Below are 14,676 nucleotides of genomic sequence, written 5' to 3' on the forward strand. Positions count from 1 at the left end.
TTCAAAATATATTGTTTATTGAAATACTCAAAAATGTAAGTATCACTTATCTCCAAATTGCATAAATTGAGTGGAGGGTTTCTCGAACTTGGGACAATTGACATTTTAAGCCAGATAGTTCTTTGTCGTGGGGCTGTCCTGTGCAGTGTAGGATGTTTAGCATTATCTCTGGCCTCTACCCACAAGATACTGTTAGCACACATCCCTTCCTTTTGTAAGAACCAAAAACATTGGTTAAGTGTCCCCTGGGGACCAAAATTACTGCTGATGGAGAATCATTGATTCAGTGCAATTACAATCAAAATCCTAAAAGGATTTTAAAAATTCAATTTGATGAGCTGATTCCAAAATTTATCTGAAAGGGTCAAAATGTCAAGCATATCTAAAACATTCCTGAAAAGGAATAATGTGGAGGGCTTGCCTTTCTAGATAACAAGAATAAACAATAGCAATCATGGCAGTGTGGCATTGGTACAAGAATAGGTGCATGGAACAAACTATAGAGCTCCCCAAACAGACCTTTATAACTATGTTATCTTAGTGTATGACGGAGGTGACATTTCACATTGGTGAGGAGAGGATGAACTGATAATAAATACCAGGGCAATTATGTATCTATGTTGAAAAAAATGAATTTAGGCCTCTATCTCATATCATGTGCAAAAACAAATTCTAGAGGACCTAAGGACTTAAACATAAAAAACAAAACTTCAAAATATTTTGAAGGAAAATATAGGAGAATATTTTTTTTCACATTGGGATAGGGAAGGCTTTCTTAAACATAACCCCAAAAGTGCAAACTATTTAAAAAAGTATTTATAAATGTGACTACTGCGGTAGGCAGAATTCAGTGAGTAAACTCCAGTGACCCCTGCTTTTATAATCCCCTCCCCTTTGTGAGTATAACCTGTGAATATGATGAATTATCACTCCCATGATTATGTTGCATTGTAGGTAGCCTATCCAGGTAGGCTTAATCTAATCACATGAATGCTTTAAAAGCAGAGGAGTTTTTTCCCAGCTGGTGGGAGAAGAAGTAGAGATTTCCAGAGTGAGAAGTGTTTGATTCACGTTACTGGCTTGAAGGTGGAGTGATAAGGAAACCAAGTGGTTTTTAGAAGCTGAGAGTGATTCCTGGTTGCCAACCAGCAAGGAAATGGGGACCTTAGTCCTAGAACCGTAAGGAACTGAATTCTCCCAACAACCAGAATGATCTTGGAAGTATATTCTTCCCTAGACTCTCCAAATAAGACTCCAGCTTGGCTGACACCTTGATTTTGGCCTTGTAAGACTTGAACAGAGAACCTAGACAAGCCTGCCTGGGCTTCTGACCTACGGAACTGTGACATAATGAATGGGTGTTGTTTTGAGCCACTAAGTTTGTGGTAATTTTTGGCAGTAACACAAAACTAATAAAACTATATTAAATTTTAAAACCTTCTTAGGAGTTCCCGTCATGGTGCAGTGGTTAACGAATCCGACTAGGAACTATGAGGTTGCGGGTTCTATCCCTGGCCTTGCTCAGTGGGTTAATGATCCGGCGTTGCCGTGAGCTGTGGTGTAGGTCGCAGACACGGCTTGGATCCTGCTTTGCTGTGGCTGTGATGCAGGCTGGTGGCTACAGCTCCGATTAGACCCCCTAGCCTGGGAACCTGCATGTGCTGCCGGAGTGGCCCTAGAAAAGGCAAAAAGACAAAAACAAAAAACAAAAGCCTTCTTAAATTTAAAGCACTAAAATAAACCCACACACCTATGGTCAATTAATCTTTGACAAAGAAGGCAAGAGTATACAATGGAAAAAAGACAGTTTTTTCAGCACGAGGTGCTGGGAAAATTAGACAGCTGCATGTAAATCAGTGAAGTGAGAACACACCCTCACACTATGCACAAAAATAAACTCAAAATGGCTTAAAGACTTAAGCATAAGACATGACACCATAAAACTCCTAGAAGAGATCATAGGCAAAACATTCTCTGACATAAATCGTACCACTGTTTTCTTAGGTCATTCTCCCAAGGCAATAGAAATAAAAATAAATGGGACCTAATCAAATTAGAAGCCTTTACATAGCGAAGGAAATCATAAACAGAACAAAAAGACAACCTACGGAATGGGAGAAAATGTTTGCCAATGATGCAACTGACAAGGGCTTAATTTCCAAAATATACAAACAGCTCATACAACTCAACAACAAAAAAACAAACAACCCAATCGAAAAAGGGACAGAAGACCTAAATAGACATTCTCCAAAGAAGACATAGAGCTGGCTAGTAGACACATGAAAAGATGCTCACCATTGCTCATGATTAGAGAAATGTGAATCAAAACTACAGTGAGGTTCCACCTCACACTGGTCAGGTTGGCCTTCGTTAAAAAGTATACAAACAAATTCTGAAGAGGGTGTGGAGAAAAGGAAACCCTCCTACACTGTTGGTGAGACTGTAAATTGATGCAACCACTTTGGAAAACAGTATGAAGCTTCCTCAAAAAATTAAAAACAGAATTACTGTATGACCTAGCAGTCCCATTCCTGGGCATATACATAGACAAAACTATAGTTCAAATAGATACATGCACCCCTGGGTTCATAGAAGCACTACTTACAATAGCCAAGACACAGAAACAAGCTAAATGTCCATTGACAGATGAATGGATAAAGATGTGGTACACACACACACACACACACACACACACACACACACCACACACTGGAATATTACTCAGCCATAAAAAAGAATGAAATAATGTCATTTACAGCAATAGGGATAGACCTAGAGGTTATCATATTAATTGAAATGTCAGAAAGAGAAAGACAAATACCATATGATATCACATATGTGGAATCTAAAATATGACACAAATGAACCTATCCCCAAAATAGAAATAGACTCACAGACATAGAGAACAGACTTGTGGTTGCCAAGGGGGAAGGGGTTGGGGGAGCGATGGAGTGGGAGGGTGGCGTTAGCAGATGTAAGGTATATACAGAATGGATAAACAGTTCTATTCTATAGCATAGGGAACTATATTCAATATTCTATGATAAACCATAATGGAAAAGAATATTAAAAAGAATGTGTATAACCGAAGCACCTTGCTGTACAGCAGACATTGATACGTTGTAAATCAACTATACTTCAATTAAATAAAACGTATTTTCTCTTCATCAAATAATAGCATATAAAAAAGTGAAAAAGACAGTCACAAACTAGGAGAAAAATTTGTGACACATGTAACTGACAAGGATTAGTTTCCAGACTGTATAAAGAATTCCTATAAATCAGCCCAACTAAAAAATAGGAAGGAGATATAAAAGCATTTCCTAAAACAGAGGAGGAAACATGTAAGGCCAAGAAACATTTCTAAAAATGCTTAACCGGAGTTCCCGTCGTGGCTCAGTGGTTAACGAATCTGACTAGGAACCACGAGGTTGAGGGTTTGATCCCTGGCCTTGCTCAGTGGGTTAAGGATCCAGTGTTGCCGTGAGCTGTGGTGTAGGTCGCAGACGTGGCTCGGATCCCATGTTGCTGTGGCTCTGGCGTAGGCTGGTGGCTACAGCTCCAATTCGACCCCTAGCCTGGGAACCTCCATATGCCGAGGGAACAGCCCAAGAAATCGAAAAAAGACAAAAAAAATAAAAAATAAATAAATAAAAATGCTTAACCCTCTGCTGTTAAATAGTAGCAACAAACAATTATAAAATGAAATATATGAAAATACACAGTTTACAATAACTTAAAAAAGTTATGCCATATTGTGAGGAATTTCCTTCTGTTCTTGTGCTACATTTTCTTCTATGTTTGGAATCTTTGGGGGGGCATACCATCTCTCCCCCCTTTCCCTCCCCCTGCTTTGTTCCCTCCTCCCCTCTTCCTCCTCTTGTTTCCTTTATTCTACTGGAATATATTTGTTTAGTTGCCAGGTCGTTTCTTCATATCTTGCTAATTCTCAGGCAGCTCTGACTGGACACTATTTTGAAGGCATTAGAGAGTCTTGGTTAAGCACTCAAGTTCTGGAGCCATACTACCTGGATTTGAATCCTGACTCAAATTGTGTGGATTGTAACATGCTCCTTCAAACTTCATGCTGCAATTTCATCCTCTGTAAAACAGTTCCTCTTATAGTTGTAAGCAGCAGGTGGGTTAATACAAGTACTGTATAGCACAATAGACTTTGGTGGTTATTTGCTCAGGTCGCACTTAGTGATTTCTTGACTCTTTCCAACATATCTGAGAACAGTTTATTTTCTCCACCGAGTTGCAGTTTGTGGACTGTTTATTTCATCCACTTTCCTGGAGTAAGGAGGCGTGGGAGCCCTCATTAGGCCACATGCAATCTTGTTTAGAATACCTGGGTTCTGCTCTAACATCTGAGTCTTTTGTACGAGATCCTGCTCATTCTGTGAAGTTGGGAAAAGTCCACTGTTCCCGTCAAGTGGGAGGATAACCTCAGCTTCAGCTCATTCACCCAGTTCAGTGTGAAATTGTGGCTTTCACTTTCATTAAAGTGTCAGCATCTTTATTTACTATGTTACACCTATTTTTTTTCCCCTTTAGTTGTTTCCACCTCTTCTCAGTCATAAGGAGGGAAAAAAGCATTGTCCATTCAGTTCCCTTTTTTCCAGATATGAGGATATTGATGAGAAATCTCCAAAATCTCATTGACTTGACTCATCAGAATCACCTTTGGGAGAGAGATGTCCTAGATTTTGTTTCTTTTCTTGGCCACTGGTTATTTTTTTTGTTTGTTTCTTTTAAAATTACTTTCAGTTACATCTGTTTCCCTGTCAGTTGCTGTTGTAATTTTTTTTTTATTAGTTTTGACTTTGGGGGGAAAAATCTCGTTATTTGGTGATGGAAATTCTGTATTACAGTTTTACTCTGTTGTCTTAACCCAGGAGTCAGCTACTGAATATTTAGACCTGCTTTTGTAGCGATTGTTATTTCTCCTCGTCACTGTAGCTGAGCATTTAATACGGTTTATGGGTTTCCCTGTTTATCACTAAGTAAGAACTACTGGCAATGTCTCAAATTGTGTATGCTGTTGTTAGCAAAATGCTCAAGTAAAATTACCTCAACCTCCTTTTTAAGATCTCCTCTTAACAAAAGTTTGTCCTTTTTCTTATCTACCTATTTCAAATCTAATTAAAAAAACCCCTAAACATCTCTGCTTTCTGATTCCTTATCCTTTCTGTTTTCATTTTTTTAAAAAGTGCTTTTTCCTGCTAATCTCAAAATTCTCCTTTCGAAAAAGATTTACCATACTTGCATTCTCTCTCCTGTCCCTCTGAAACATTTGTCCTAAGTAAATAGGAGCAGAGTAAGGAGTTTCTTGGTGGCTCAGTGAGTTGAGAGTCTGGTGTTGTCACTGCTGTGGCTTGGGTTTGATCCCTGGCCCTGGAACTTCTGTCTGCTGCAGGCACAGCCAAAAGATAATAGTAATAAATTTTTAAAAATAGGAGCAGATTAATAATGCAGAATCATAGAGGTAATGTCAGTCGTGGGTGCCATGCATTTTGTCCCAGATCCCACTTCAGTATCAAGGCGCTTATTCCCTAGGCTGCTGGGAAAGCTGACCCTGAGGGGTGTCAGCTGACTTCTCTTCAAATTCCCAACAGCTGAGGAAAGCCTCTTTGCCTATGGTGATGCCCCCTCCCTGAGAGAACCTTTCAGTGACTCGTGGACCTGGGGCCCATGCCCTTGCTTCAAGGCAGGACAACTTTGAAGAGCCAGTCCAGCCCCAGGGCACCTAGAAAGATTGGCCTCTGATGCAAACACATTACCTCCCTCAGCACTCACAGGTGTTGTTTCTGAGAGTTCTCCCTAAAGAATCCCCCTCGCTCGCATCTGAGTCTCAGAGTCTGTTTCTCTGGGGAACCTAACCTACAACAATAGCTTTGCCTTAAGATTGAGGATTTAGGACAGTGATATGTACATAAATGAAGAAAGAATTGTAAAGCAAATGGGGCAAAATGTTAACAGTTGGTGGATCTGGATGAGAATTCTTTGTGCTATTCTTGCATTTTTCTGTAAGTTTGCTTTAAGACAGTGAAATTGTTAAAGATCCAAACTCATGATTCTGCAAAAGTGAAATATAAACTTACCTGGGCCTTTAAAATCTTTTTTTTTTTTTTCTTTTCGGTCTTTTTAGAGCCGTACCCTCAGCATATGGAGGTTCCCAGGCTAGGGGTCAAATCAGAGCTGTAGCCACTGGCTTACACCACAGACACAGCAACACCAGATCCAAGCCACATCTGCAACTTACACCACAGCTCACAGCAATGGTTGATCCTTAACCCACGGATCAAGGCCAGGGATCGAATCTGTGTCCTCATGGATGCTAGTCAGATTCATTTCTGATGAGCCAGGATAGGAACTCTGAGACGTTTAAATTTTATCAGTTCTTCACTAGCCCACTGGATATTTTCTGTGATTGATACATTTATTTATTTATTTATTTTTGTCTTTTGTTGTTGTTGTTGTTGCTATTTCTTGGGCCGCTCCCTCGGCATATGGAGGTTCCCAGGCTAGGGGTCGAATGGGAGCTGCAGCCACCGGCCTACGCCAGAGCCACAGCAACATGGGATCCGAGCCGCGTCTGCAACCTACACCACAGCTCACGGCAACGCCGGATCGTTAACCCACTGAGCAAGAGCCGGGACCGAACCCGCAACCTCATGGTTCCTAATCGCATTCGTTAACCACTGCGCCACGACGGGAACTCCTGATACATTTATTTTTTAAAATTAATTGTGTTAGGTAAATGACTAAGTTTATTTAAATTATACCTAAAAGGACACTGCCAAGACAGAGCAACCATGTCTATTAGTTGTTAAATAATAAATAGAACAATTTGGAAATTTATGGGGCTTTTCATTTCCAAAATGTGCTGTTGCATCGTTAATGTCTAATAGTTTGAATGTCAGTTTGATATCTCAACTGAGAAATATCACAGGGTTCACCCGCTCTGCTTTGTGGCGTTATCTGAGTGGTGCAGGCTCCGTGACATCTCTAGCTTCTCTCTAGTTTCTGCGAAGTACCTACAGCCTTGGTATCTGAGCACTCATCATCGAGTGACTCGATAGCATCATTTCCTGCAGCAGCTTCACTTTTTCCTTTGAGGTTTCTCATTCACATACTCGTCCTCCTTGGCTATGACTTCACAGCCTCAATTGATAAAAAGCTTGTGATAAACAAGGGACTTCGTTTCCATTAAGAAGTTAAATGTGTGATGGGTGTGCTTCCCCTGCACTTGCTTGTGAAAATCCAGAAAGAAATGTTGTGTAATCACCTAATTTAATTAAGCACACCTCACTTCCAGTGTTGTCCTAATACTAAAAAAAAACTTCTAAATGAATTTCCATAGATTCACTATGTTCTAATTGCCTTCCTTCTTGCCCCGTAAGATTATTTAATGTAGTCTTATAACATTTTAGCTATTCTAGGCTAATAAAACGCATCTCCAAATATGCAAGATATTTTTTTTCTTCCACAGTTCTTGCTATGCTTCAGTTTCCTCACACTTAACTTCAAAATTGACTTCCTGAAATTTTTATTAATCCACTTTGGTGATGTCTAAAACTTGAGTCCATACCATTTCAAGGATAATATGTTGCTGAATGCTCAAAGAGCGAGAATATAGTTCCTAATTAAATCAGTTGAAAGTACATAGATGATTTAAGCCTCAAACTACACTGTTTGCCAGTATTAATTATAAAATCTCCAAGTCCAAAATAAGCTCATTTTAATGATTTATTTTCCTATGAAGTTACAAAAAAAGATGAAAAGTTACAGCCATAAATGCAAAGTCCCTATTCTTCGGTGTCTTTAGTTTGTACCACACTCGCTCCTTTTGTTCATGAGTTCCTTCTGCTTGCAGTAAGTAATCTCTTCCTCTGTATTTATCAGGATCCTAGCCATCCTTCAAAGCCTCGTTCAAATTTTGTTTCCTGTTTGAGGCTCTTTCTGAGACTCTGGTGCACATTGATTTTTTTTCCTCTTTAGAATGTCTATTCTTAAAGTTAGTCATTTTAAGAAAGTTTGGCCTATTCTCCTCTGTTTCCTATAAACCTGTATGTTATACTCATCTCACTAGTCAGGCTATAAACTTTTTAAAGGCAAGGACTAGGCTATTTGTTTTCCATAACCGCTAAAGTGATTTTTGAAAACTTATATACCTCCTTATACATTTCTAAGTGGACATGTGAAATTTTGTTTTAACTTTAAGTAAATGAAAAGAATGTAATTCAAAATACTAACATTAAGGACAAAACTGGGGTTCCCTGGTGGCTTAGTGATTAAAGATTTGGCATTGTCACTGCTGTGGCTTGGGTTGGATCCTTGGCCTGGGAACTTCTGCATGCTGGGGGCATGGCCAAAAAAAAAAAAAAAAAAAAGGACAAAACAAAATTAGTACAGGAGACTTTCAAGAGTATTTAAAGGAATCTAAATACTATTGTGTTTGCTATCCTATAGTCATTCATTTGAAAAAAAATACATGGTCCTCTTTAATTGTTGGAAATTTTATATCATTCTTGAAGTCTTTTCTCCTTGAAGTCATATTTCTATTCCACACCTTCCACAGAATTTTATCGTAATAGAAAGTAAGTTTTTGCTTGAAAATCTTCTCTATGTGAAATGCGTATGTAAACTGAAATTATTTTTTAAATTGTCTGTGACCAGAGGCTTTTAAGTGGCAAAATACTCCCTCTAGATTGACTTATCATTACAAGTATTTTTAGTACATGATCGATCAAAACCACATATATCTATTATAAATTTTATAAATACTTATCAAACATAATACCATTTTATTGGACTTTTATGGGATACATAGAACTGTTCATTTACCCACCCATGAATATTACTTATTGCTTGGAATAAACAGGGTTCAGCACGAATTCTGTTTCTGTGTTACGTATTTATAGATGTGCATGCTGAGAAGACTTGTTCACATAAAATTGTAGGTGGGAATAGAAGGTGTTTAATTATAGAAATGTCAGTCAATTCTATGAATTCCTTCCCAGTAATATGCCAAAAATTATGTAGTGACTTATTATAAAAGTGTTTTTCATCTCTCTTGTCAACTGTTAACTTGATTAGGTCTTTCTTCAATGTTGTTGAAAGCAAAGGATTGGAAATACCCTGCTTAGGAAAAGACTTGTTAAACAGTCATTAGGAACAGTTTACATTCTCGATTTTTGGAAATAATACCAAAAAAACTTTTACTAAAATGTACCAAATGACTATTAAGTATACTGGTTACACTTCAACCCAATATACTCAGAATGTGTGGGAAAAATAAAAACGCTATTTACAGTATAATTTTTGGGAAAATGATTTTGTTGTGTCATATGCTTTAAATGTTTTTTCATCAGCTCTTCAGAACTGCAGATTTGTTTCATTCACTTATTGGTAAACATTTACCATATTTATGTAGTGGCAAAGCCAGACCTCATTGTTAAAACAACCAGTTGAATCAGATTTAAACTTTCGGAAAACACCTTACTTTATTCAAATAGATATGTAAACAGATATCGCTCTGGTTATATTTACACCCCTGAATTCTTAAGATAAATAGCTAAGGCGTGAAGCCTTGCCCTGTGTTTGTTGCATTGGTGAAATAAGGTGCCTCTGCCTCCAGTGCTTTCTTTGCTTTTCTCTCATGGGGCTCTTCCTCCGAATGTTGCATTCTTTGACAGCACAGACAGATCCAAAGCATGGAGATGTTAGATGAAACTGATCAGCAGTCCTGCTCCTCCATGCTGTAAGGTATCTGAGTACCGCACATTCTGGTGTGGACCCAAAGACCTGTGCTTAAGCCATGCCTTGCCATAAAAGACATATGTGTGAGACAGGACAAACTTTGAAGCTGTATTTTGGGTTTTTCATGCCTTGATTAAAGGAAGCTTCATCATACCAGTCTTTTTTTTTTTTTTTTTAACTATTATTTGTTGCCTTTGAGGCTCTTCTGCTTATACCTTAAGGGAAGATGCACCATAATAAGATGGGTAAAGAAAATGTCTTTCTTCGTAAAATAGGAGAAAATTGATTGTGAAAGGGAAAGGGAAAAGAAATAGCTAGATACTTCTACAAGTTGCGTTCTCAGGCAGATCAGTTTTTGATAAGAATATGTACTTTCCAGAACTTGTGGATCTGGAAATGGAGTCCTGTAAAGCTGTCTGTGCCCACATAGCCTTCGGGAAGTCTTTAACTGCTCCCACAGACACCAGTTTGAAGACAGATTTCTTTTGTTTTTTGTTATACCCCATAATATGCTGGAATGAGTTGGTACTGATACTTTTGTTTACATAGTAATTAACATAGGAATGAAAGTTCCGATTCGACCCCTAGCCTGGGAACCTCCATATGCCTTGGGAGTGGCCCAAAGAAATAGCAAAAAGTCAAATAAATAAATAAATAAATAAAGGGATATATTAAGTGATTAATAATCATGGTGTATATTTTGGAGACAAAACGGATCTTCAGAAGTGATTAACTTAAAATTGTGAGCTAATGTAAGAATACGACTGTTTTTTGCCAAAGTAAAATCTTAGCTTTATGTTGTTGACAGAAACCACTTCCAAGACAAGATTGAAACAAGAGCATTGTCATGACATTCAGTTGCCAAGTGAAACTGTGTTGTCTCAGGAAATGCTGCCACTCAAGATTAATGCTTGGAAATCAACAGAGGTAAGTCATTATAGTAGTTTCCTATTGCTGCTCCAACAAATTACGACAATATGAGTGCCTGAAATCAACACACATGTAGTATTTTACAGTTCTGGAGGCTAGAAGTCTGACCCAGGTTTCGCTGGGCTAGAATCAAGCGTCTGCAGTGCTGCATCCTTTTCTGGAGGCCCTAGGGGAGAATTTGTCCCTTGCTTTTTCCAGCTTCGTGTGTTCTAAGAGAAACTGTGGTTGTCGTTTAACTTTGTTTTTGATGTCTTCTATTATACAGAATTTTAAATAAGAATAAAGTTAAAGTATCAAACTTTTCCTTTGTAGTTTGTACTTTTAAAAAATCTTAAGAAATTCTTTTTTATCCTAATAAAGATCTCATTTTTTTCTTCTAAATGTTCAAATGTTTATGCCCTCTAGAATTTTACTGTATAGTGTAAAAGAGGGGTCTTATTTGCATCCCTGTGGATAAGCAATATTTAACTTATCAACAGCCCATCTTTCTCTACTCATACAAAAAAACTTCTTACTGGGAAATAATTATAGCCTTAAAGATGTTGCAGAAATAGTACAGAATCTCTTGTACCCTTCACCCAGTGTTTCCCCAGTGTTGTCATCTATATAGCTGTAGTACAATATCAGAACCAGAAAATAGATATTGGTGTATTATGCTAGCTAGACTACAGACCTTATTCAGTTTTCAGATTTTCAGTTCAGTATTCATTTTTTAACCTGCATCGTGTGGGTGCGTTGGGAGTGGGGGAGATTCTGTGTAATTTTATCCTAAGTATAAATGCCAATAATCAGCACCAAAATCAAGATACAGAACTGTTCTATCACCACAAAAGAAGTTCCTCACACTGTTCATCCCATCCTCCCAGTCCCACATACTGGCAATCGTGAATCCTTTCTCCATCTCTATAGTTTTGTTATCTCTAGAATGTTACGTAAGTGGACTCAGACAATATGTAACCTTTGAGATTTTGTTTTTTAACTTGATATAATGCTCTTGAGATCCATTCAGTTGTATGAATCAATAATTCATGCTTTAGAATTCCCTAGAGGCTCAATGGGTTAAGGATCCGGGGTTGTCACTTCTGTGGCTCAGGGCACTGCTGTGGCTCAGGATGCTGTTGTGGCACAGGTTCAATCCCTGGCCCAGAAGCTGCCACATGCCATGGGAGACAATACAAAACAACAGCAACAAATTCATCCCTTTTTATCGTTGAATAGCATCCCATAGTATAGATGTACAGGAGTTTATTCAACCGTTCTCCCACTGAGGGATAGTGGAATGTTTCCAGTTTGGGGCAGTTAATGAATAAAGCTGCTGTGAACTTTGGTGTACATATTTTTGTAGGTAAAGTTTTCTTATATCTGGGGTAAATATCCAAAAGTATGATTGCTGGATTGTATGGTGAGTGCATACTAGGTTTTTTAAGAAACTGTCAAATTGTTTTCCAGTGTGGCTATACCATTTTATGTCCACTGGCTGTGTATGAGAGATCCGGTTTCTCTGCATCCTCACCAACTTGGGGTATTTTGGTATTACCACTATATATATATATATATTTTTTTTTTTTGTCTTTTTGCTATTTCTTTGGGCCACTCCCGAGGCATATGGAGGTTCCCAGGCTAGGGGTCAAATCAGAACTGTAGCCGCCAGCCTACGCCAGAGCCACAGCAATGCGGGATCCGAGCCGCGTCTGCAACCTACACCACAGCTCACAGCAACGCCGGATCGTTAACCCACTGAGCAAGGGCAGGGACCGAACCCGCAACCTCATGGTTCCTAGTTGGATTCGTTAATCACTGCGCCACGACAGGAATTCCTACCACTATTTTTATTTTAGTTATTCTGCTAGGTTTCTAGTGATATTTCATTGCGTTTTTTTTTTTTGTTTTTTTGGGTTTTTTTTGTCTTTTTAGGGTGGCATCCGCAGCATATGGAGGTTCCCAGGCTAGAGGTCCAATTGGAGCTGCAGCTACCGGCCTAAACCACAGCCATAGCAACGTAGGATCTGAGCCTCATGGCAACGTCGGATCCTTAACCCACTGAGCTAGGCCAGGGATTGAACCTGCATCCTCATAGATCTTAGGTTCATTAACCACTGAGCCATGAAGGGAACTCCTCATTGTGGGTTTTTTGTTTTTTTTTTGTCTTTTTTGTCTTTTTGCCATTTCTTGGGCCGCTCTCACGGCATGTGGAGGTTCCCAGGCTAGGGGGTCTAATCGGAGCTGTAGCCACTGGCCTACACCAGAGCCACAGCAACGCTGGATCCGAGCTGAGTCTGTGACCTACACCATAGCTCATGGCAACTCCGGGTCCTTAACCCACTGAGCAAGGGCAGGGACCGAACCCGCAACCTCGTGGTTCCTAGTCGGATTTGTTAACCACTGCGCCATGACAGGAACGCCTCATTGTGGTTTTAATTTGTGTTTCCCAATGGCTGATGATATTGAACATCTTTTCATGTGCTTATTTGTGCCATCATAACTTCTTTTTTTTTTTTTTTTTGTCTTTTGCCATTTCTAGGGCTGCTCCTGTGGCATATGGATATTCCCAGGCTAGGGGTGTAATCAGAGCTGTAGCTGTCAGCCTACACCATAGCCACAGCAACGAGGGATCTGAGCCACGTCTGCAACCTACACCACAGATCACAGCAACGCCAGATCCTTAACCCACTGAGCAAGGCCAGGGATCGAACCCACAATCTCATGGTTCCTAGTCGGATTCGTTAAACACTGAGCCATGATGGGAACTCCATAACTTTTCTTTGGTTAAATATATATATTCATTTCTTTTGCCCACTTTTCTAATTAGATTGTTTTTTACCATTGAATTTTGAGAGTTCTTCATATATGCTGGATTCAAGCCCTTTGTCATAGATGTGACCTACATATATTTTCTTCCAGTCTTTGGCTTGTCTTTTCTTTTTAACAGTATCTTAACAGAGCAACAGTTTTAAATTTTGGTGAAGTCCAGTTTATGAATTTTTAATTTAATGTATCATGCTTTTGATGTTTTAGCTAAGAACTCTGTCTAATCCAAGATTTTGTAGGTTTTCGCCCGTGTTTTCTTGAAAAACTTTATAGTTTTATGTTTTGCATTTAGGTCTGCAATCTTTTTTGATTTAATTTTGTATACGGGGTAATAAAGTATAATTCTTAAATTTTTTTTTCCATATAGATAACCAATTGTATTAACACCACTGCTGAAAAGACTTAACTTTTACTGTAATATGCTAGAGGGTATTTTTCTTATCTCTCTTTTTTGTCACCCTAGGAGACTGGTTTTGCCACGTGTTTAGAGAAGGAAGGTATCCCCAAAGTATGAACATGTAGAACCATCTTGACTGGAAACCTTTTCCACTCAAGACTATATGAAATTACCTCATTTGCTTATTTCTTTTTCTGTTTTATGTGTGTTTCTCCTATAGGAAGGAAATCTCCTAAATAGAAGCTTTAGAGACCTTTCTAGTTTTATTCATTATTAAATTTTCAGGTGCCAAATTCTTGTTAATGAAGAACGTTAACTCCCGTTGACTCCCTTCTCCTCTTTTCCTGTAGAAGAGGCTTGTTTGCTCCTGCTCTGAGCTTTCCTTCCTAAGGAGAAACACACATAAAATAGAAAAAGAAATAAGCAAATGAGATAATTTCAGTGTTTCTTAATTGCACAATAGCCCATAGATTGAAAATACGTAGGTTATTTTCAAAGATGTGATGGTAAGGCAAAATGATTTTAAAATTTGAATTTATTTGCTGCTGATGGCTTTTATCGGAGAGAATAGACCTGAACAATTTTATAGGCTTTGGAGTCTAACAAAGACATAAAATGTCATCTAGATGGGTTTTTTTTTGGGGGGGGGATCAGCCTTTAAATTCTCCTTATGATTGTTTTTTCTTACTTTAGAGGAACCCACAGTAATTGATTTATATCATTTCACATCTTATATCCATGAGGAGAAAATGGTGCCCTTCTCTCAAAAGAAGTTT

At 38.6% G+C, this 14,676-nt stretch overlaps 1 protein-coding gene across 1 annotated transcript in view; it reads left to right on the top strand.

The window, feature by feature from the left end:
• Positions 1–14,676, top strand: part of ENTHD1 (ENTH domain containing 1) — a 96,788-nt gene that overhangs the window by 22,951 nt on the left and 59,161 nt on the right. The window contains exon 3 of the mRNA XM_047785696.1: positions 10,574–10,692. Within this exon, the coding sequence (XP_047641652.1) occupies positions 10,574–10,692 (119 nt within the window). The remainder of the gene's footprint in view (positions 1–10,573; positions 10,693–14,676) is intronic.

This window comes from Phacochoerus africanus, chromosome 7 (genome assembly GCF_016906955.1).
Source record: "Phacochoerus africanus isolate WHEZ1 chromosome 7, ROS_Pafr_v1, whole genome shotgun sequence".
NCBI classification, from domain to species: Eukaryota; Metazoa; Chordata; class Mammalia; order Artiodactyla; family Suidae; genus Phacochoerus; species Phacochoerus africanus.